The sequence below is a fragment of the Tinamus guttatus genome, unplaced genomic scaffold, assembly GCF_059628265.1.
Source record: "Tinamus guttatus ecotype Peru unplaced genomic scaffold, ASM5962826v1 Tinamus_guttatus_pri_ptg000242l, whole genome shotgun sequence".
NCBI classification, from domain to species: domain Eukaryota; kingdom Metazoa; phylum Chordata; class Aves; order Tinamiformes; family Tinamidae; genus Tinamus; species Tinamus guttatus.
In genome coordinates this window covers 4,710,924-4,733,198 of record NW_028288776.1, presented here as the reverse complement: position 1 = coordinate 4,733,198, position 22,275 = coordinate 4,710,924, and the positions used below count along the sequence as shown (strand labels likewise).

At 36.2% G+C, this 22,275-nt stretch overlaps 1 protein-coding gene across 2 annotated transcripts in view; it reads right to left on the bottom strand.

The window, feature by feature from the left end:
• ZZZ3 (zinc finger ZZ-type containing 3) overlaps positions 1-22,275 on the bottom strand; it is a 56,413-nt gene that overhangs the window by 16,003 nt on the left and 18,135 nt on the right. For both annotated transcript variants that reach the window (XM_088526078.1, XM_088526079.1), the window contains exons 2-3: positions 15,087-15,243; positions 10,864-12,425 (exon numbers count right to left, since the gene is read on the bottom strand). In XM_088526078.1, the coding sequence (XP_088382204.1) occupies positions 10,864-12,374 (1,511 nt within the window). In that variant the 5' untranslated portion in view covers positions 12,375-12,425; positions 15,087-15,243. The remainder of the gene's footprint in view (positions 1-10,863; positions 12,426-15,086; positions 15,244-22,275) is intronic.

Genomic DNA, 22,275 nt, shown 5'->3' with positions numbered 1-22,275 from the left:
GATTCATGAGAAACTACTAGGGAAAAATCATCACACATCATCTTCCAAAATAAATCAACCTCACTTAGCTAAAAATAAGTCATCTGGGCAATCTGTCTGTCACATTACCTGCACTGATATAAGCTACACGTTTTCTCTGCTCCATAACTGCTGAACTGCTGGCACACACCAACTGGGAAACGCGGTCCTCTCTTAGAAACACTTCTATTCTGGGGGGAATTAAAACCTGTGTTTCCCTAATTCTGGTATGAAAACACCGCTCTTCTCTAAATCTACTTGAAAAATAAGGCACATTGTAGGAACCCCAAGCATCTCTATGCTTACAAGTCAATAAAAGGCAGTGACTATTTAAAAAAGGAAAGCCATTTCCTTAAAAGCTTGGTGTTGCTCAGCAAGGGCTCCCACGGCAGTCGCTCTGCTGCAGCGTTGGCTGTTCCAGTGCTCTGCAAAATAACCAGCTCTGTAGCTCTGCTCCATAGCTCTGCACTGCTCTGTAACAGCAGCACTCTGTTCCAAAAATCTGCCCTACTCGGTCAAGAACCTTCTTCCAACAACAGCTAGGGACACAGCAGCCTCCTCTCCTATGATAATGCTCCTAAGTAGTTTAGCTCCAGCCTTCATGACATTCCTTTTGACACCATTTTCCAAGATGCACCTTGGAGGTAGCACAAATACATATAGTTTCATCCTGTTGTAACACTATTTACGCTTAGATCACAGATTATTTTTGCATTAGAAATGATCAATCAGATTTATAAAGCACAAATATTCAGGGTAAGCCTGCCTTGAGGATAGCACAATCTTAAGTTTTATCCTATTTCTATACTAGGTGCCTGAAAAGCAATCTGTGCAAGAGGCCGTGTCATTCAGCGTTTTTAAAGAAATTCATTTTAATATTAGAGAAAATGACTTAACCACAGATACTCTATGGTTTCTGAAAGCTTCTCTTTCAAAGTTACTGTACTTTAGAAGTTATGTGAATGATTAATCTGAGGAACTATTACTGCAAACCAAGAATTTAACTTTTAGGCTACTAATTCAAATTACTAGATGGAATAAAGTAATTAAAACGAGGCTTCTCAGTTAAATACCATTAAATAAGAATGTGGCACCAGTTTTGTCCTGCGGGACAACGTACGGGGCAGACCCAGCAGTGGCTGCTGGTACATTCACCAGCTGCCCTACGAGTGCCAAGCCTCCTCTGAAAACAAGCCCCCTGCAAAGACATCCTCTGCATCAGAAATCAGGAACATATGAGAAAAACAGGATGGCAGCCACTGGTCCCAGCAGAAAAGAAGTTTCAGCAAAGCAGCTTTGTCCCAAGGCCAAGCTGACGAGCTTCCCGGCTGTAACACCGCAGCGCTCTGGCAATGCATCCTCCTGCCTTCAAGCTAGAGACCTGGGATCAGCAGTTATCAATCCTACTTTAGCCTCAAAGGAAAGTAAATGAAGCCTACGGAAGGAGGCCCTTTCCCAACGCTCAGGCCTAATTCCCTAGGAGTAACGAAGCTTTTTTAACCTTATGTGATTATATAATTGCAAGGACATGATGAACAGTTCCACATTTACTTATTTAATTAAAATTGTCAGACTTCAACTGCCTCTAAAGTTTCACACAGTATTGGCACATTCTCGCTTACAAGCATATAACTTGATGGTTATTATTTGCCTTGGGCATGAACCACACACAGATTTAAGCATCTGCATTAATATTGAAATGACTGTTTCTTATTCTTTGCATATAGATTTATTGCCAAGTCTTAGATCACTAACGCAAGTCTACACTGTCCTTTTGAAAAACATGACAATATTTCAAATTGCTTTACACAGTGAGCAGGTAATAATTAGCATACGACATTTAACAAGGGAAAACTATAACATGATCTTTAATTGTTTGCATTTTTTAATTGAGACAATAAAAATCAACATTAGGAGCTCCCTAAAATTTATCATCGGGATGCTTTAGAAAACCTACAGAGGAAAAAAGAAAAAAAACAAGATGAAAATGATGTCAGTTATGTGTGCCTTACAAATATCACAGAGTATTGCAAAGAGTAGAAATATCGTGATGTCTCATTAAAAAGCAGCAGTCTGCCCTCTCCTCTCCAATAAAATGCTGCTGCAGGTGCTGGGTCAGCTCTTTCCACTCCCGAAATGGGCTGCCTTTCAACAGCAGTTTGAATTCAATTCAGATATTATGATACTGGAAATACTGACTATACTTGGGCAGGTAGGATCCATTTTAAATGAAGGAGTATACGTTTCTCATAACCAAAAAGGTTAAACTTGTGTTAAAACCTATCTTAAAACAGCTTTGTTTTGAAGTTTGTATTTCAAGCACCCGTTACACCTCACAGCTCTATCTCAGTAACGCACAGAACTCACCCAAGCCTTTGTGTTACTGCCCTCTACCGGCTCTCCAGGAGAGACGGAGCCAGCTCCGGATCTGCCCATTTATTGGAGTGGGCTTTGGTCTTCTAGAGCAGTGATTCTGGGGGAAAAAAAGCAATTCCCCTTTGCAAGTAAATGGCTTGCTTCGGTGCAGGTAACAGCAGATAATGCCCACAGCTTTTAGTCTTGGCCTGAAATCCCTGACAGGTCGTTATACAGTAATTTTGACAATGCAGACATTCACACAAGTTATTCCAATATGGCCCTGAAATTAAAAAAATCTATTTCTGCGTGGGGAAGTGCTGGGATTTGCAGTTGAATGAGAGGCTTGCTGAACATACAGGACATCTGGTTGGACTCGATCACAAAGGTCTTTTCCAATTGTAATAATAATTCTATAGCCAGAGGGAAGCAGTATAGCTTAACTCCCTATGAATTGTATTTTACTGTACTTGCTCTGACCATCTTTAAGGTTCACAGTTCAGACCACCTAAAAAAACTTGCCAGAGAAACAAGTTACATCCTCCTCCTAACTTTCTCATTCCACAGTTTGTATTTCAAGCATCTGAACAGTATTTGATCGGTTATTTAAATCAGCCTTTATCTCAAATCTTTTGCTCTGGTCCAGAAGCGAAGTGCTAACTCATGCACTTCCAGAAGCTTCCATCCCGCCGAGTGCTCTCCACCACGCGCTGCACCTAACACTACCTCTGTAAAACCGCCTTTCGCAAACACCCACCTTTCCCAGCTATTTTTTTAATTAGCAATTAAGCCACTGTACAGATGTGTAACTCGCTTCAGTCTTGTCAACATCAAAGCCTAAAATATCATGCATCAAACTTCCCCAATTAACAACTTTTAAAATAGCTTTTTGATCTGCCTTTAACAGCACTTCCCAAAGTATTTTCCTGGAGGACAGCCACATTTACTGAGAAAAGATGACTGACAGCACATCCCCGAATCTGTCTGCTTCCTTCCCTCTTACTGAGAATTGCTCCAGTTCTTTCAGTGAGACAGAGAACATCACCCTGCTTCCTTCAGCAGCTCCGCTTGGATATTTTTCTCCAAAACAGACAAAAAAATAAAAAAATAAAAAAAATAAAGCGGGAGAAAGCAGAAACTTTCTTCCAGGAATAGAAGAGGCAGGAGCTTCCACACTACCAGAAGACAAACAGAATCCAAGTTAGTCAACAATACTTATTTTCTTCCCAACACAAACTCATTCTAAGCAAAATACAGATTTTTTGTTCTTGTTTTTAAAATACAGGAAAAAGAAGTCCCAGTTATTTAGGGATATGCTTTCGCTTACATTGAACAAATATAACATACGCTCCTCAGATATTCACTTATGGTAACACCTGAAAACTATGATCTCTTTACGATGGCATGATAAGCAATCACTAGAAGCTTAAGAGTAAAGAATTATTCACTCAATATATCATATATATAATATATATAAGACAATATATTACAAAATTGTTCTGGGGACAAAGAAGGAAAGAGGGTAGAAAGAAAAAAGTGAGTAAAACAGACCTCTAATTAACATCCACTGTTGTAATATAACACACACAACCACAGTTAGTCCTCCTTGGTTTAGAAAACGTAACTTTTAAAGATGAATTGTTACATAAATCAATAGTAGATCTTTACCTTGAACTATGCAGAACAGAACAGGCAAAAATGTGTAGATGAGGCGTGCAATAGCAAAAAGTTGAACACCAACTTGCCCTTCCTATCAAGTATTTAAAAGAAACCAATAAAATATAATGGAAAGCAAAAAGCAGAATCTTTCATCTTCTCAAAACAGCAGGTAAGTTGCTTGTGGTACCAAAGGAAACCTTATCTTGATAGGGGCTTCTTGCCAAGACTGCAGCAAGCACTAGTACCTACTACCCACACGATTAACTTCTAAAAGATACTACCAGTCATCTTTGCGGCTCCTGATAGAGACGCTGCTTAAATTTAACACAAGACCAAAGCAAATATTTACACACTGTGTAATGAGCACAGTATTCCCAGCTAGCTTAGCTAAACTGCAAAGCAAAGATACAAAAACTCTCAAAGCATGCGCCAGTAATTATGGTCTAGTTATTTTCTTGGTGGCATCATTATGCTTATTAGTATTTTAGTGAAACACTGGTACATCTCTGTCAGGTAGGCAATTATGGTAACATGATTTATTTCTTGTCCCATCAGATTTAGCCTTACAGCAATGTAACTGCATCCATACATTACTGCTCCTGCATTAAAGCAGTATCACTTAACACATATAGACAAAAACAGAGCCAGGCATTTAGCCTCCACACAGCTGGGCTGGCTAACAAAGTTAGTACCTCCTTGTTTTGGGTTCCTTCTTTATTAGGACCATGAATTTCTGCAGCATTTTACTCGTTTTTCTAACTCGTGTATTTCATACATCTCAAAAGCAAATTTATTTACAACTACCTAATTTTACAGTTTAAATAATTTTAATAAACATCTTTCAGAGATGGTCTTTATTTTTAAATGAAGGGCAAAATAAGTTCATATCATTAATCTTACAAAACAAGTTGTGGGGCTTTTTTGTGTGTGTGTTTGTGCAATCTTTCCTCACGATTTTTGAGCCACGTAAATGAAAACTCACCACTGTAAGAAAGTTGCTGCATGTTCTGTAAAATTGGCAGTTTGGTAAAGGTGAGAGATCATAAATACTGTCCGCACTAGGCAACTCGACTGTTATTTTTTCCACTCTGTGCTCTGTCCAGCAGTGCACACACACGTGCATAGAGGCTCTCGCTCACTCTTCCAAGAAAGGATTTCACAGAGGTGAGAGCGTAAGCAGGAAAACAAAAACAAAATTATCAGTCAAATCAGATGAGGGAAGAACTTGAGCAGCAAAGGACACAAGTCCAAAAAAAAATCAAGCTTAATTTTCCACAGATTGTGTTAACCAAATGAGGCTTGCACTGAGGTAGACAGTGCTGTTGCACTGTGGTTGACAGCAAGTGAGAGAGAGGAGGAAAACGGAATTTGACAAATTTACTTGACATTTAATAGCTCCTAGGCTAAGCCTATCAGCAGAGAGAGAAAAGCAGATGCAGAACATGCCCAAGGCATTATTTCTTGCAAATTAAATTAAGAACTCTATTATTTAGTGTTTATTGGACAGTTTATATAATTATAAAACACAGTTCTTCAAAAAACACTCTTACTAAACTGGCCATTTGTTCTGCTTGTATTATTATAACTTATTCTATTTCTGTTACTTACATTTTTTTCATTGACATATATACACACACACACACACACGCAGAGGGGATCTTATAAAGATATAATAAAAATGACAGCAATAAAAGTTACAAAAGTAGGCATACACTATTATGTTATGCCAACATGATTTAGTCATGGAACTGTAAGTGATACAAAACTGCAGTCTACCAGAAATCCATTAGCATTTTCTAATATATTTCCTTTTTATTTCTACTTTAGACAAAAAAAATAGTAGTATTCAAATTCTAAAGTCGTCTGTGCTTTTTTTAAATCCAATTCAGACATTTTCTTATTCATTCAGAATACAGACCAACCTACCACATGACCCATTCTTCGGGACAAGAACCAATTTTGTGCATGTTCAAGTTTTACATTAATAGGTAATTTAAGAAACAGCTCCTGATTTGCCAAACTATTTTTTTTTTTGTGGACCAGACTTCAAAATTTAAACACACAGTACTCTCACATGTGTTTTTTTTTTTAAAAAAACACTATTATTCAACAGTAAAAATGTATATTTTGGCTGATGGTGGTCGCCTCAAAACACTCAGCCCAAACAGAGGCTACCATTAAAAAAGGCAAAATTATGAAACTTAGGTCAATTCCTGTTATCCTCAGAGACGATGGAATGATGCGACACAAAGTCTCCCCAGCATAAGATTGTGTCATAGGAAAACAAGAAAAAGAAAATGGTATTCTTAAAAATAACATGAAAGGACAGTTTATTCTGTAGTACAACTCATTATAGCTACATAACACAATAAAGGAATGTTATACCATCTCTTAGTGGTACATTAAAATAAATACATAAAATATAATAAATTGGACCTTAACTTGGGACATGCATATCTGAATATAACTGCAAGCGTGAGGATAAGTTACATTACTGAATTAATATTTTATTCTTAACCAATATACATGAAGATAGATATGGAGATTTTTGCCTTAAAATATATAAATGAAAACTATTTTTTTTAACTTATTGCTAAGTTAAAGGAAAAAAAAAAGATGCTGCAGGGAATATTAGAAATTCATCTTAGTTAAAAAGACTGCTATGGATTCACTTCAGAATCATGCCTCAAGAGAATTCTCTTTAAGACAGTTCTCAAGTAACTGGTGTGGCAAGATGCAGGAGACTATGATCACAAGTCAAGTGCAGTAAGAAACTTTTACATGGAGACCTACTTTAAACTGATCTTTTCAGCAAAGCATTTGTGACTGTATAAAATACAAAACCTGTCCGGGAGGAACCGCAGCAGATGCTCCTGTTCTCCCATTCATGCCATCTTTAAAAATTAAACACGGATAAGTACATTAGCAGCATTTCTGTGAACTGTCAATTAAAAATAGTAAATCTGATCCTATGGTCCGACATGATCTTCTGTCTTTTCAAAGACACCACCACAACAAAACAACCTGGAATATGTAAGAATTTGCAAGACGATGCTTTAAGGGATGTGTGAAAATACTTCCTTTTACTCTGTCTGGAATGCCAGTACAACTACTCATTTTGGTTTTTTTTAATATTACAAGGTAATAAATGAAAATACTTATTTAATGAAAAAATCACAAGGTCCTATACCTTGCAGCTTAATCCTTGAGGCAGTGCTCATACGTAACTCCTATTTCCAATGGGCTCACCCACCAATCTAAATGGTCCCTACAAAGCCAGCCACAATTTACAGGACATTGGAATTACAGTGTGTAACGCACTGTATACACATGAAAACTCAACTCCTTGATCACATTTTCATCTAGAGCCTTCTGTATTTCAGAAAAAAAGTGAACAAAAATTTCCCCCCATACAACCAGAACTTTGTCAAACAGGGCAAACCTCAGAAAAGGTTAAGTAGAGAGACATAAGAAATAAAGACATCATTTAGAGCACAAAAGGAAACACAGGGCCAAGGGAGAAACTTAATTAAAACTTGTAAAACATAAAAATTAAACCAGTATACGGTAAGAAAGCTCTAAATCACAAAAAGATACAGCAATGAGATACACTAGAGACACTGAGAAGACACTGAAAACACTAAATACAGCCTACAAAATTTAGCAATATAGTTAAGATTTAAACCTGATTTTTTTTTTTTAAATCTCAGCATAAAATGCAAAGGTTTCTGAGGTAAAAAATACATGCAGTGCTCTCAGATAGGTACCAAATGGAATTTTCAGAGAGGTGTTACAATAAGAAACAAATATGCATGTAATACAACATGCTGCACCAGTCCATTACCGTCTTCACATATGTCTATGCTGTGATAAAATTTCTTTTTAGTAGATCTCAGATCCCTTTTTGTTGGAGGGTTATATTTTATTACAACTGTTGCAGAGTGTCTCTAACTTCAACCTTCTCTCAGAAGGTTACTCTTCCACAATTCTTGCATTTTTTGTGGTAATTATCTTCCCTATTATGTCACTAAAGAAATACTGACATATTGCTTAAACATGGCACCATTCAAAAAATAACAAATTTGCACAGAAATACCACAATGCATATTTACTTGTTTTTCTTATAGCAAGTCTTATTAACAGTTGTTGAAGGCTTTGGTTCGTTTGTGGTTCATCACTCTTACAATAACTTCTGAAGGGTGAATATTGGCTGTATAATTATGTATGCAATCAAGTTATACAACAGGAAATACTGGAAGTCTTTATAGAATGAAAAAATGCTGCTATAGCAGAGAGAAACATTAAGTGTCACCTTTGAAAGATCTGCTTCCTTACCCTAACCAAGATGCCAATGGTTCTCTGAACTTGCTTTTTAAAAGGAAAAGAAACACAAAAATACAAGTCAAAAAAAAAAAAAAGAAAAAAGAAAAAAGAAAGAAATAATCCACAGGTTTAATCACTGTATACCAAACATAACTGTGTACCAAGTTGCCGATTTAAACATTGCCAGCACACTTTCCTCAGACAAAAATATCACATAGCAAACTAAAAGCCCTTACCTGCTAGCATGGGCACCCTGGAATCCTTTGCATCTGACTAACTAGGAAAAACATTTCTGCTAAAGGCCTTGTTTTACTTTAACGTCTTAGAAAATAAACACTAAATGAGAGAACGCAGGAGTATAATCCCTACATTGTTCAAAAATGGTAACACACAAATTGAGAGCATCCTCACTGAACTTTGATGTTATTTAAATTTGAAAGAGAACTGATCAATTCTTCAACTACAAACTTACAGATAAAGAACAGCTACACACCTAAAATACCAAAAGACGTATCTCAAGTTCTTCAGGAAGACGCTATTATTAGAAGGAACCACCAGAATACTAAATTTGTTTTATTGCCACTAAAAATAAAGACTGTCCACAATTGTCCAGTTATATCAATATTGTTTGTAAGAAAGAAAAAGAATTAAGTAATGCTACATTCAACAGCATGCTTCCCTTCTGAAAAGTAGAAATAATACTTCCTTGATATAGCAGAGACGTCTAGTTTTCCCATCTTTTGTCACAAAAAATCAGTGCAAGGTAAGACAGGACAAAAATTATAGCATTTCTTTTGGAATCCTGCATTCAGCAGAAAAGTTAGTACTAAGCTACAAGGTGCTATTTGCAGGCAATTTGTACAAATACCCAATTTCAAAAGCTCTTCAACCAGCTCGTATGTACAGGCTGTTGAACTAGTCACAATTTCAGGGGAATTATTTATATTGAAAGGTCAACACTGTGGCCTTTTCCTGAAATGGATTGAGAATATTTTACATTTCTGTTTGTTCAAATGGAGAACTGAAGAACTACCTTTACTTTTTCCAGAATTTACACTAAGTTGTAGATTTCAATTGAAAGAAAAAAAATGGCCATTTATATGTTTAATTCATAAGTAATTAAAACAGATGCTGCATCTAAAATCTGATCTGTTCTTCATAATAATTTCCCTAATAAATGTCAAATACAGTTACATTACTATTATCCTTGTAATAACCTTAGTAGTACAGCCACCCTAATAGGTATAAAAACCTCAGAAGACAACAGCCAATTTTTCCATTAACAACTTGGAAAACAGCAGTCATGCAATTTTACAACCTTCTCTCTGCCTAGCAGGAAAAATCTCCATACACCTTTTACTTATTATTGTAACTGCTGATATTTGATTATAATTGTAAAATGCTTGTGTGATCCATGCTCTAAATCATCGTTTTCTCCAATTAATGTATTTATTTTTGATATTGAAAAAAAAGAAATAATACAACTGTAACGTCCCCTAAAACACTCAAACTTTTGCTGAATTAGGCAATCATCTGTTTCTTGCAGGTCAGGTTCATTATCCCTGTGCTGTAATCAATTTCCAAGTCCATCAGCAATGACTTTCACCAGCAATGAATCACCAGCAACGCTCTTTATACAAAGCAACTAAAGATCACATGTGCTTGGCCCTTCTGTATTCAGAACCAGCTACCAGGCTGCAAAATACAGGAAGTCAGAACCGTGTGACAAAAGCCACTCTCTGATCCGCTCTTTGAAGAAAAATTTCTCCATTTAAATTTTCTCCATTGAGAAGAGTGCCCTTTTGTTTCAAGAACCTCTGTCACAATTATCACAGGTATATGATTACTACAGTTCTACTTCTAAAATTCAGATGATAAATATAAAAACAAATCATAACTCCCTTCCAATAATATTTTGGAGGCATAAATATTTGCATTAAATGCATATAAGCACCAACACAGACATGACAGTTGTGTTAGAGAAAGTTTTCAAAATGCTGCATTTGACTAATTTACCTTTACATGATAATGGCAAGTCTTTTCCGTGTCACTGAAAATATGTGCTTATTTTAAGAGCCTAATCATGTAAATCCTATGTACAACAGGATGATAACTTCATAAACAATATATGCTATATCTATTATATATGATGACAAATAGTTGAAACCTTTGCAATTAAAGCTTATAAATTATTTGATTTGGTACCCAGCTAGTTTTCTAGAGGGAAAAAAAAAAAAAAAAAAAAAGATAACAGAAGTGTTTCAAAAACAATTGCTGGCTAAAAAACTCACACGTTTAGAAATGTATAAACCACATTGCTGTACCATACTGCATATTAAACAGAGTTTAATTTTCTTTGGGGTAGAAACAAGGAAGAAAGAAGACTGAAGAGCAAGAAAATTTTAAGCACTTAATTTTTTTCTGTGAAATTAACTTTAAATATATATTAATTTATATATTTTGGTAAGAAACAAAAGCAGAATTCATGGTTACCATAGTTACACATACTCTTTGTTGTGTTTCAATGCCACATGATCTGATTCAAAGTAATACACATCAGGCTCTTCCTCCTCATCCTCTGCAGTGTGGCTGTTGGCACTCTCTTTGGCAGATGGTATATATCCAGCAACAAGCCTAGCCTCAGAAAGCGGCTTTCTTAGTCCGTCCTTCCCATGATCTCCAGTGTTACAATTTCTCTCTTTTTCATTCTGTTTAATTTCTTCAGACTTTTTGGGAGATCCATTGATATTATTAATACCTACAGGTACATTCTTTTCAGTGGAATTAAGATTATTTTCCTCAACCTGTCCGTTTTCTCTACAAGGAGAGTTATTTTTAGTAGGGCTACTTCTAGCAGGGGCAGCCCTTCGGGGTGAAGTTCTCAATGTGTATCTGTGTTCTTGAAGTTCTGACATTGATGTCATTTGAGCTGAAACACAGTCCAGCACAGAAGAATGTGGTTCAGGTTCACCTGAGATTGATGTACTATCATGACGAGTATTTGTGTTGCTATTGGTGTTTTCAGCACACTGTTCCTTAGAGGCACTACTATCTCCTACTACATCTACCTCCTCCTCAGAATCCCTCAACAAGGATGACTGGATTTCAGAAAAGGACCCTGCAGCTGGCTCGTTTGCCTGATTAGCATGCTCCTCAGGCAAGCAGTCATTTATTATTTTGTGGTCCTCCAACTTTACCTGTTCTTGAGAGTTTGTGCAAGGCACATAATGGTCTACAACACTGTCCTCCTTGCTGCTATTAAGCAGCAATGAAGAGTGGGCAAATGCATTTCCATTTTCTGCTACCGTTTTGTCCATGGGCGTACAGGAACCAGCACTATTTTGCTTAGCGTTCCCATCAAGCTGACAGTCATCACAGTTTAGAGAATTTGAGTCTCTCTCACCAACTCCATTGACAGTCTGATAGCCTGCAATCTCTTCAACTATTGCAGAGTTATTAAATCCTTCCGCACAAACATTCACCTTTTTAACTTCCCTTTTGTCACAATCATCCAATATAAGACATCGACAAGCTCGCTTAGTCCCTGGAGACCCCGCATCATTGTCCGACACTAAGCTTTTACGTTCCAATGGTTCCTTCTCTGTCTTGGCAGGCAAGTCTTCTTCGGAACTGTTGGGTGCCTCTGAGCGAAGACAGCGCTTAATTCTTTTCAAAACAGGCGATACAGGTTCTGCTTGTCTTTTTTCACAATTTTCCACAGTTTGTTTATCAGCATTATCTTTTTCTGAAGTAGACAGCCCTCTCTTCCTAGGGCTCACCCATGATTCCCGAGCACTCTGCTGTTTCAAGTCAGTAGTTCTCCCACCGTTACTTCCCTTCTGAGCTTGCACAGACTCCGGTCTCTTCTTTGGTGACCTTGATCTTACTTGAGGATGAGGTGAAACTTCCTCTGGATGAGCAATACTACGGTTTCTTAATGTTCTACCACAAAAGTTTTCATCCAAACCATTTAAACCCACTGTTGATCTTGTAACACGAGTAGATCGAGAAGCAGCCATACTACGGCAAGTCCCTAAAGTATGTTCATCATGATCCACTCATTGGGAAACCTTCAAAAAAGCAAAACAAGACATGAGAAAGAAATATGTGAGAAAAATTCCTACACACACAGAAATTCTGAATATATTGCCACAATTCTACTTAGCAGAAGCTGCGTATGCTTATGCAAAATATCACTTCTTATCACTTCTTTCTCTGCCAATAAATGCCAAAAAAAATCCAACTCCAAAATAGTTGACGTGGTTATTTGTGTTTTTTTTTTTTTACCCTCTCTTAAAGACTCATATATGAATATAATTGATATTGATTATATTTTGTAGAATTAGACTACTCCTATAAAAATATATTATTTTTTACATACTGTACATAGAGCATATTGTAGTGGAATTATTAGTTGTCTATTTAGATGAGATTTCAAATCACATTCTTAAATCCCAGTTTCATGTTAAATAATACCGCACATTAAGGTGCAAGCCATTAAAAAACATATTTTTAAATCACTTGTTGCTTAAGCCTCAAGAACAAATAATTTATAAGTAACAAAATAGAACAGCAAATCTAATTCAACAGATGATTTTAAAAAACCATACCAGTAAAAACAGCTACACTTATTAATAGTAAAAACTAAGCAGAATCACAAAATCATTCAAAATAAAGATCAGGTAAGGCTACATAGGGATGGTCTAGCTGAGTCTCAAAAATCTCCAAGTACAGATATCCCACAGCTTCTCAGGGCAACCTATTCTAGTGCTTAGTTACTCTTGAGACAGTATTTCTTCTTATATCCAGGTGGAGCCTCTTTTTTTTCCCATTTATGACCACTCTTCCATTTTTGCACCATCTATCTCAACAAGACTGGCTCTGTCTTCTTACTAATCTCCTATGAGGTATTATAGAAGGCTGTAAGTTTTTATTTTTCACGGGCAGCACAGTGAATCATGGTCTATCTCATATTTAAATAAATTTATATTCAAGCTTAAGTTAAAAACATCCAGTTTGAGCATCTTATTTGAGATTTCACTGTGAAATGTAGGCGTACCCAATTTGCCCAAACTCAAAATAACATTTAACAGAAATTAGTTCAATCTTACCCCTCTTCTATCAATGCATCAAACTCCACGTCACCATGAAGCTGTGATAATATCCTTAATGAACAGATTCACTTTTGTGTATGATGCCACATCTTCCCTTTTCCATCTACCCAAATGCCAAATTTAGCCACCATATGATGTGAATGCTAAAGTTATTAATTTTTGAATCAAGCATATTATATGCTATTTAGAAAGGCAAACAAGGATGCAGGAAAAGTGTTTCAATAGGCATTCTTTTATTTTTTTTCATCCATACTAAAAATAAATCAATAACATTCAATTTTGTTATGAGAAAGCCAGTAAAGAGAAATAGCTGAATATAAATTTTAGTCTCAGACTAATTATTATTTGTAATAATCCATGACGAGAAAAACAAATGAAGTAAATTGAATTTATAATTTAAAGCTGTAAATAAGACATAAGTCAGCTATGGAATAATGAAATGAAAAATCCTAGCAAAATGAAAAACTATGGCATACATTTAAATTATTGTTAATGCTTGATAACAATACACAAAAGTCCCAATGATTTAATGTCCAAGACATAATAATATATTTCAGTATTTACTTAGTAAGCATAAAGTGCCAGTTCTGCATTCATCCCACACAGTCTGCAAGGTAAGTTTCCTGACACACTTCCTAGGGCAGCAAAAGAACTATGAAGTTATTCTAAATTCAAAAAACACAAGATAAATTCTGCAATTCTCATCATGAGAGACCTCTCAGATGGTCTGGAATCTTCCCTGCATTTGAACCAAGCAAGCTACAGCTCTAAAACTTGGGACAGAAGAGGAGATCCTTCCTGCTCTCCTGTTAAGAGAAGCAGGGTGGCCCTGGCCACTCTCCCAGCTGGGCTCCTTGGGAAAGGGGGAAGGTGCCGCTCAGCCCTGCACTTGCCGGAAAGGCAGACGAGCAAGGCTGCCTGCAGGGAGAGCAGTGTAAAAGCTGTCAGGACAATATTACACAAAAAAGCAGCTACAACATGGAAATGTCCATGAGCCGGGTTGTGCAGGCAGGCTTACACTGCTCCTGCAGCTTCACACTATGTCCAGGCAAGTGCACTGCTTGTTTGCCTCAACATAGAGGACTTCGGGGGCACTAACTTCCACTTTGTGCCATCAGCAGCAATAACGTAGGACAAAGATGACCAACGAGAAAATAGAGTGAGCCCCCAAAAGAGGGAATTGGCTAAATAAAGAGATAAACAAAAATGTACCTACGTATTGTACACAATGGCTCTTCACACCTATTTCCTGTATGGATAAACTTCCTGGGATATTCTCCCCATTCACACAAAAAGTGCAGTACCGTCTGGCTAAAATTCTCATTTGGGGATGAAAACAAACATGACAAACAGGGATCATTTACACAGTCCATTTTACCTAGGCCAATCGATATAAAGCTATCACAGATATGGAGTGGTAAGTGACATTTCAAATGAACAATAACAAGGAGCAAACAAATCAAATTCCAGTGCACACTATGGTAAGTAATTACTGCTGCACTCAGCATACACTAAAAACAACATGCAAGACAAAAATCTTGGTGATTTGCCATGTTACTCTCTGAAGAAATAAATCATTCTAAAAGTTATTTTTTATTTAATACAGAAAGCTCTTACCATCACAAAAGTAAAAGAAATACAAGCTTCTGACATGCGATACTGCAGATTCCCACTGCGCCACCGTAACACTATCAATCACCATTGCGGATATCCATGACGTAATCCGAACTCCTTTTGACTAGTTTATGCCATCACTTTAGCAAGATTTTGATAACTGTTGAGAAAAGGAAAGAGGTATCACTAAAACACTTGAAATTATTTTTCCTTATATTTTAATTAAATAAACAGGCCATTTAAGGAAAGCCACCTTCTCTAAAAAGCAATTACCAGTTTTACAAGTTTCTTACAAAAGAAAGGAATAAGCTACAAACTAATTAAGAATGTAAAATGTTAATTCAACTTTAAAATGTATATCTTAGCATGCTAAAAATGTATGAGAAAACGAATTCACAACAAAGTCACGTTTTAGGGTGTCCAAACCCCAGACAATACTTAAAGCAACACGAGGGAAAAAAATAGTGAAAGATACTGGTTACTACAGCTAATGAACTATGAATTACATTATCAAGTATGTTTTATAAATAGACATTTTTTCTGCCATTTAGCTGTAATCAACTAAGCAGAACTCAAATTTAAACTTACTCCGAATCCCCAAATTACCTCAACACAATAGGAGCGAAAGGTTTGCCAGAGTTCACAGTAACCCCATTCTTCACATGCAGGGGGAACAATGTGCACTTACACTAGCGAGGCGGTGGAAGGGAACCAATTTTATATCAAAACACAGAAATAAATGTACTGATCCAAACCCCACACAATGCTGCCAATTGTTTCCAGAATGGGCCATCAGTGCCAATGCCCAACAGCTATTATTTGAAAAAACATCCTGGGAATCCCATCTCATTTTAGAACACCTAGTAGTATGGAGAGACTGTAAGTTACTATAGAAAAGGAATTACTGAATCTTGCTTCACATGCTGTTGCTTTCCTAAAAGTGAACTTATCTGTGATGCAGAAGACAAGCAGTCAGCTTTCTCCACTTTTTTTTTTTCTTTACACAGTTGTTATATTTCTATTATAAATCTATAAAGTCTTTGGAAATTATCTCATTTACTTGAATCATATTTATGATTTTATATATATTAGAATTAAAAAAATCCCCTTCTTTAAGCTGACAATTCAAAATATAAATTCAGCTAAATACAAGCAGAACAGATTTACCGCATCTGGTTACAGTGAAATTCAATAATGAAAACATTTCTAGAACAACAGCTCATGAAATATCACAATTTTTATTCTATTGATAAATTAGATTTCAATTATTTAGTGGAACTTCTTATTTTAGTAAAGAGCTGAAAAATGTCATGGTAAATGACGAATGGAAAAGAAAAAATACAGGGGCAGAGACTTGAAAAAATGCAAGAGGTAAGTGACAGCAAGGGCTCAGGCAAAAAGAACAGTTGCTACTTAGCCACATCAGGGACAGAACCAGACGAGCGAGAGGTGAATTCCAGAAAGAGCTCCTGTATCAAGTGACTTCAGGATGACTTTTTTTTCCCCTCTATCGAGTTTCTGAGGCTTTTAATATTCTGGTACACTCTCAGTTACTTAAACCTATATTGTTGCTTATCCTATAAATCTATTTAAGCGAAAGGAGGAACATACGCGTAGAGAGCAAGAAATATTTTGACAGGACTGTGGAAAAAAGGAACAATATACCCCCCCCCCCCCCAAATCCCTTAGCTCAGCCACATGGGTAAATATATATATTTTATATATATATACACACATATATATACACACACACACATATATATATATAAAACGTTTATATAGGCAAAATATATCAGTAAGTTGACCAGAAAAAGGCCTGACCCGGAAACCTAAAGAAACAAGAGAACATGGAAGCAAAAATTCTATTACTGTTCTAGGATTACCTAAACAGAGAGAGCTCAAAAAACACACAGAGCTTGTACATATAAGCAAGGAAACTATTAATTACAATAATCTCAGTTAATTACAACTCTCAACGTTGAAAACAGAATTTCAATTTCACAAGAATCAATATAATTTGATTTTATATTGAATGAGAGAACATTAAACTTTGCGTATTCCACAACTTTGGTGTCAAAATATTTCAGTTATTTGTTTTGAATTGTATACAATTTTGCAGAAATACAGAGTGGACAAAATTGAGCTTTCACTGAAAAAAGTGCCACTAAAAGACAACTGTTGCAGTAAAGTTAAATATTTTTACATACTGTACATAGAATATATTCTAGTGGCATTGTGATTTGTCTGTTTGGGTGACATTCTCAAGCAATTTGGCAGACTGCTATCATATAATTATGTCAAATACTGAAGCAGCAAAAATTATGCTAGTAGCTTTATCTGACATGCACTACACTTACGCAGAGAAAGAATTCTGAACAGAACTCATCCATTATCCAATCATTTTCTTAGATGATTTTTGTATTTTTTTTCAAAATACAAATCACCTACTCAGCAACAGCTTTAGATTGTTTTTAATGACAGTAGGTAAGAAAAGATTCAAAAGTCCGAATTACTAGCAAGCATTTTTTCATTCAACTGATGAAATCCCTGATGTGTCAGATCAGCAATAAAATTAATGACTACAAACAAACAAAAAAAAAAAAAACACTCCTCTTGTAAAAAGCCAATCAGTAAATCAAAAGGTTTACAGAGAATTCCTTATGAAGAGTTAATTTTAGGAGTAAAGCATGCTTTCAGTTCAGTAACTGAATCTGTGTATTGCCCAGAATTAATTCACGCTGGTTTTGTTTTACCCTTAACTGTTCTGAGCTGAAGATGCACTTGCCAGTAAAGCCCAAAGATCAGCACAGGTGTTTGGATTAGAGCCGCAACAAGGGAAGACACTAAAGCTAATGATAGAAGAATCCTGGTAAAAGAAACTGCCTTCTCCTGTACATTTATTAGACTGGCTCAGGGCAAAAATATCTATTTTTGTACTATGACCTATTTACTCTTCTGTTGACACCTTTCAATTCACAGCAAATGGAGAGATGTGAAATTCCTTGCTGTCATGAAAGAATTGTTTTGGACTAAATAAATTCAACCAAAAACCTGAGCAGTTTTTTTCTTCCATAATAATTTGCTGGAGCACCTCCATTTAAAGACGTTTGATTGATGACTAAGGTTACATCCCCCTGGCAGCATATCTAGATTTCCATTTGACCAGACTGCAAGGAAATGATGAGGGAAGAAAACTAAATGGACAGAACTCCACTGAAAACACAATCCTTTTGTAATTCAAAACAAAAATAAAAATGTGATGGGCTCATAAAAATGAAATGGATTCCTAAAAATGAAGAATTCATGTTTCATAATGAGGTGGACCAAAAAGTTTGTGATTTGTATCACAATCGACCTACTAAATAGTAAAGGTTCCTTAGATACACATTAGTCTTAGATACTCATTTCACATTAGTCTTAACACACGTCTGCTGCACGGTTGTTTGAATATTTAAGATGCGCTTTTTTTAATTACTCTACCAGTCCATAAATAATGAACTTTTGCATAAATTCTTTCAGGAACAGCAGAAGTAATAAAGCCAGAATTTCTTTAGATTTGTGACTTTAGCTCCCATCATTTTCTTCTCTTCCTTTCCTTCCAAACAACCCTATTTCAATTCTGCAGGAAATAACCTCTGTAGTAACTAGTCCACTACAGTAAGTAGCTAGCCACTACAGTAAGAGGATTTGAAGAACAGCAGGAGGAACATAAACAGCAGCAGAAATCAAGGTGAAAAAAAAAGAGTTTTATCTCATCAGTATATTTCATTGAAAAAAACACTTTCAAAAAGTATCAGTTTGGGGGGGGGGGGAAAAAAGAAACAAAAAGTTTAAAGCAGGAGACAGTGACATGACTGGACGTTAATTATTACTTAAAAACCAGAAAGTGAAATTAGGAAGGTGTTTATTAACCAACTAGGCAATTAAAATACTCCTTCCAAAATGTTGTTTGTAAAAACTGTCTTGAAAGGAAAATAATATTTGTTTACATTCCATTAATAATTAGAAGGATTTTTGTCCCCTAAAGCAACCACAGCTTCCCTGGCAGGGAAGATATTCCTAAGTGGGAATCTAATACATCACTAATATCATACAATACATACAATAACAAATACATCAACATCTAATAAAAAAGAATATTGCAATCAATACCAAGGGTCTAAGTAGAAGGAATCAACTAAGAAGCAACATGGTTTGGAGTCTGCAAAGCCCATTAAAAAATAAGTGACAAAAAAGATGAATATAAAATACAATGTAGACGGAGTCAAAGCTTTAAAGTATAAATGACTAAATTGTCTTTCATGGGGAAGGAATCAGGGAGCAAGCGGTGAGACTGAAACCTTACCTTGTGAATCCTATTCATAAATCAAAAGGCCCTGCATTAATCAGGCACTTCAGAGTGAGTCTGAAGTCTGACTGCTACAATTCATGTTGTACATAAGAATTTTTTTGATCCCAGGATGGAATTTCAGGATAGGCATTTTAACCTTAGATAATCCTCAAGGTGTTACATAACTTTATGTGAACTGTACTGATACGTACCACAGTCATATAATCACACTAGCTTTTTTATTTAACTTAAAACAGAAGCCTCTTTAGCAAAGCTAGAGAGCACTGAACTAGGTATGTCAAAATCTCTAGCCATAGAGATGACAAATTTAAATGGAATTGGCTATAAACAGCATAACACATCAGAATGAGGCAATTCCTTGTCAAACCTGAAAAACTACCAATTCCTAACTGTATTAAGCCAGTACTGTTTACCCGTGAACCATTATACACAGTCAAAAAACATATGTTCAGTGTGACCCTACGGTAGAAAGAGAGATAGTGAAGAAAGGAGATCAGTGCAAGAACATACTGGGTGCATCAGCATACCAGACCTGAAAGAAGCAAAGCAACAAAAGCCTCTGCTTTTGGGGTGCTTCGTAATACCGCAATCTAGGGTCACATTATTTGCTGTCACGTACTTTACGAACACGGAAAACTGCTGAAGTCTTCTCAAGAGTTCAACCAAGGAAAACGGAGCACAGTTTGCTCATCTGATCTACAGTATCACTTTAATTGTCATCTTATATGAACAGCAATAATCTGTTCTCCTCCTAATAACCTGTCGCTATGACAAATGATACTGCAGGGTGCTCAGACTGCCATGGGGACACCCACTAACACACGCCTGTCCCGTTCACCAGCGCCTTCCAAAGCTGCTCCAGAAACCGAAGTCGTTAATGGTTTAGCTACCATGTACAAGAGCACCTGTGCCACATACGTAAGTGCCCTCTCCCTTTTCACTTCCATTCTACTCCAGATCTGCAAGACTTTGCGGGGCCTTGGAGTTATTGCTATTTCAGTCAAAAGAGTCTTTGATCATACACATATCTGTCACTATAATTTTGAGTCTTTCATGTATATTCCTTTTTAAAGCATTGTATTATACTACTTCAAAAAATCCGTGTCGGGTTTTTACAAATCCCTTTATACAAACCCTCTTTTTCAAAATTAAAATGTTTGGAAGAAACATCACATTTGCACATATCTCAATGCAGAGATGCAGAACATTTTCTGGAAAGGAACACAACTCTAGGCAAATGTGCATCAACAACAATAATATGGTATGATTTCGTATTACAAAACTACCTCATTTTGCTAGTTAGACATTACCTCCACTCCATTACTGAATATCTCATCTCAAACCATCTCCTTAATGCTGCTAACATTGACCTAATGTTCTTCTAGACTGCTATTATGATGTACTTTATGTAACTGTATTAAAATAACTACGACACTTATAAGAATATAGCAAAGCCTGTCCTATTTCTGTACCTATAAACGCTGGCTGTTTCTTTCAGAATCTCCCACAAACAACCCTGCCTCACTGATCACTATTTATATTTTAGGAAATAACAGTCCATGTTGTACTCGTTACTAGTATATCATCATGCAGACATGAAACTGGTGGTCCAAACTAGCTTTTCTCAAACCTGTAATTCCTGCTTCTGCCAAGACTTGCTCAGAGTAGACCAAAACTCAGGCTTTGATCCAAACTGGTACTTGTTACTCAATCTTCTCCACTAAAATGGTTTAACAAGAAAAAGCATAGCATTTAGCATGAATCTCCTGCTGGTCTTTTTAATCAGTTACAGTATCCACACACCAAGGAGGTATGCATGCAATCTTCAGCTAGCAGGACCCCATATTTCATTCACACTATGGGCTCTGTTTGGTTCTTTTTTTTTCCTCCAGACATCCAGATTTGTTTATTCCACTTATAATACCAAAAGACTTTTACATAAGCTTCTATCTTCCAACTGGCTACAAAAATCCTGATTATTAGGACCATATTTTTCCCCTTATCAACTATATATGCCAGACCCAATTATTTCAGTGACACTGGGGAGAAAAAAAAAAAAGGCAATTAGACTAACATTTCAAGCCTACATAGTACTACTAAAAGCACACTGAAAAGTTTAGCTCAAAAGAATATTCATGGATCACACAGTAATGTATGAAACGTGGGTGTATCTGTGGTATAAAATAGCAGTTCTCACATTATCTGTATAGCAGCAGGATGTTATTTGGAACAGTATGTTTTTAGAAAGGGAAAGTTTGTTGTATAAAATGAAAACTGAAGAAGCTATTTAGGCAAACAAAATATAATCCCTTATATTTGTCCAAGATGAAGAGTTAACATCTTTGACTAGGAGATAATCTGAATGGACCTCAGATTATCAGGACTTTGGTTTATCTTCACACACAAAGCAAACCTCCTCCTAGCAGAGTGGTATTATTAAACTAGGGATGAATTCCATTTAACAAATTATACTCACCAGACTATCACATCTAAATATGCCAGCATCCCTTCCTACACAGACGGACTGAGTTTAGTGTGATTAAATTAGTAAGAAATCAGTTTTCTGGAAAAGACATCATATTCTTCTGATTTTACTTTACATTAAATACAAGCAATACTTTCAAGCTACAAAAAAGTCCCCAGCACATCATGAACACCTTATGTTGAAGTATATGCAACAATAAGCAGTCCAAAGTCACAAGAAAAGGTTAAAAATAAATGATAATTGGCTCCATGGTTGGGAATTATTCTGAGAATTCAGCCATCTGTGACACAGTAAGGTTACTTTACATACTGTCAAATCCTGTTTGTCAGAGCAGGCTGCTCCAACTCGTATTAGGC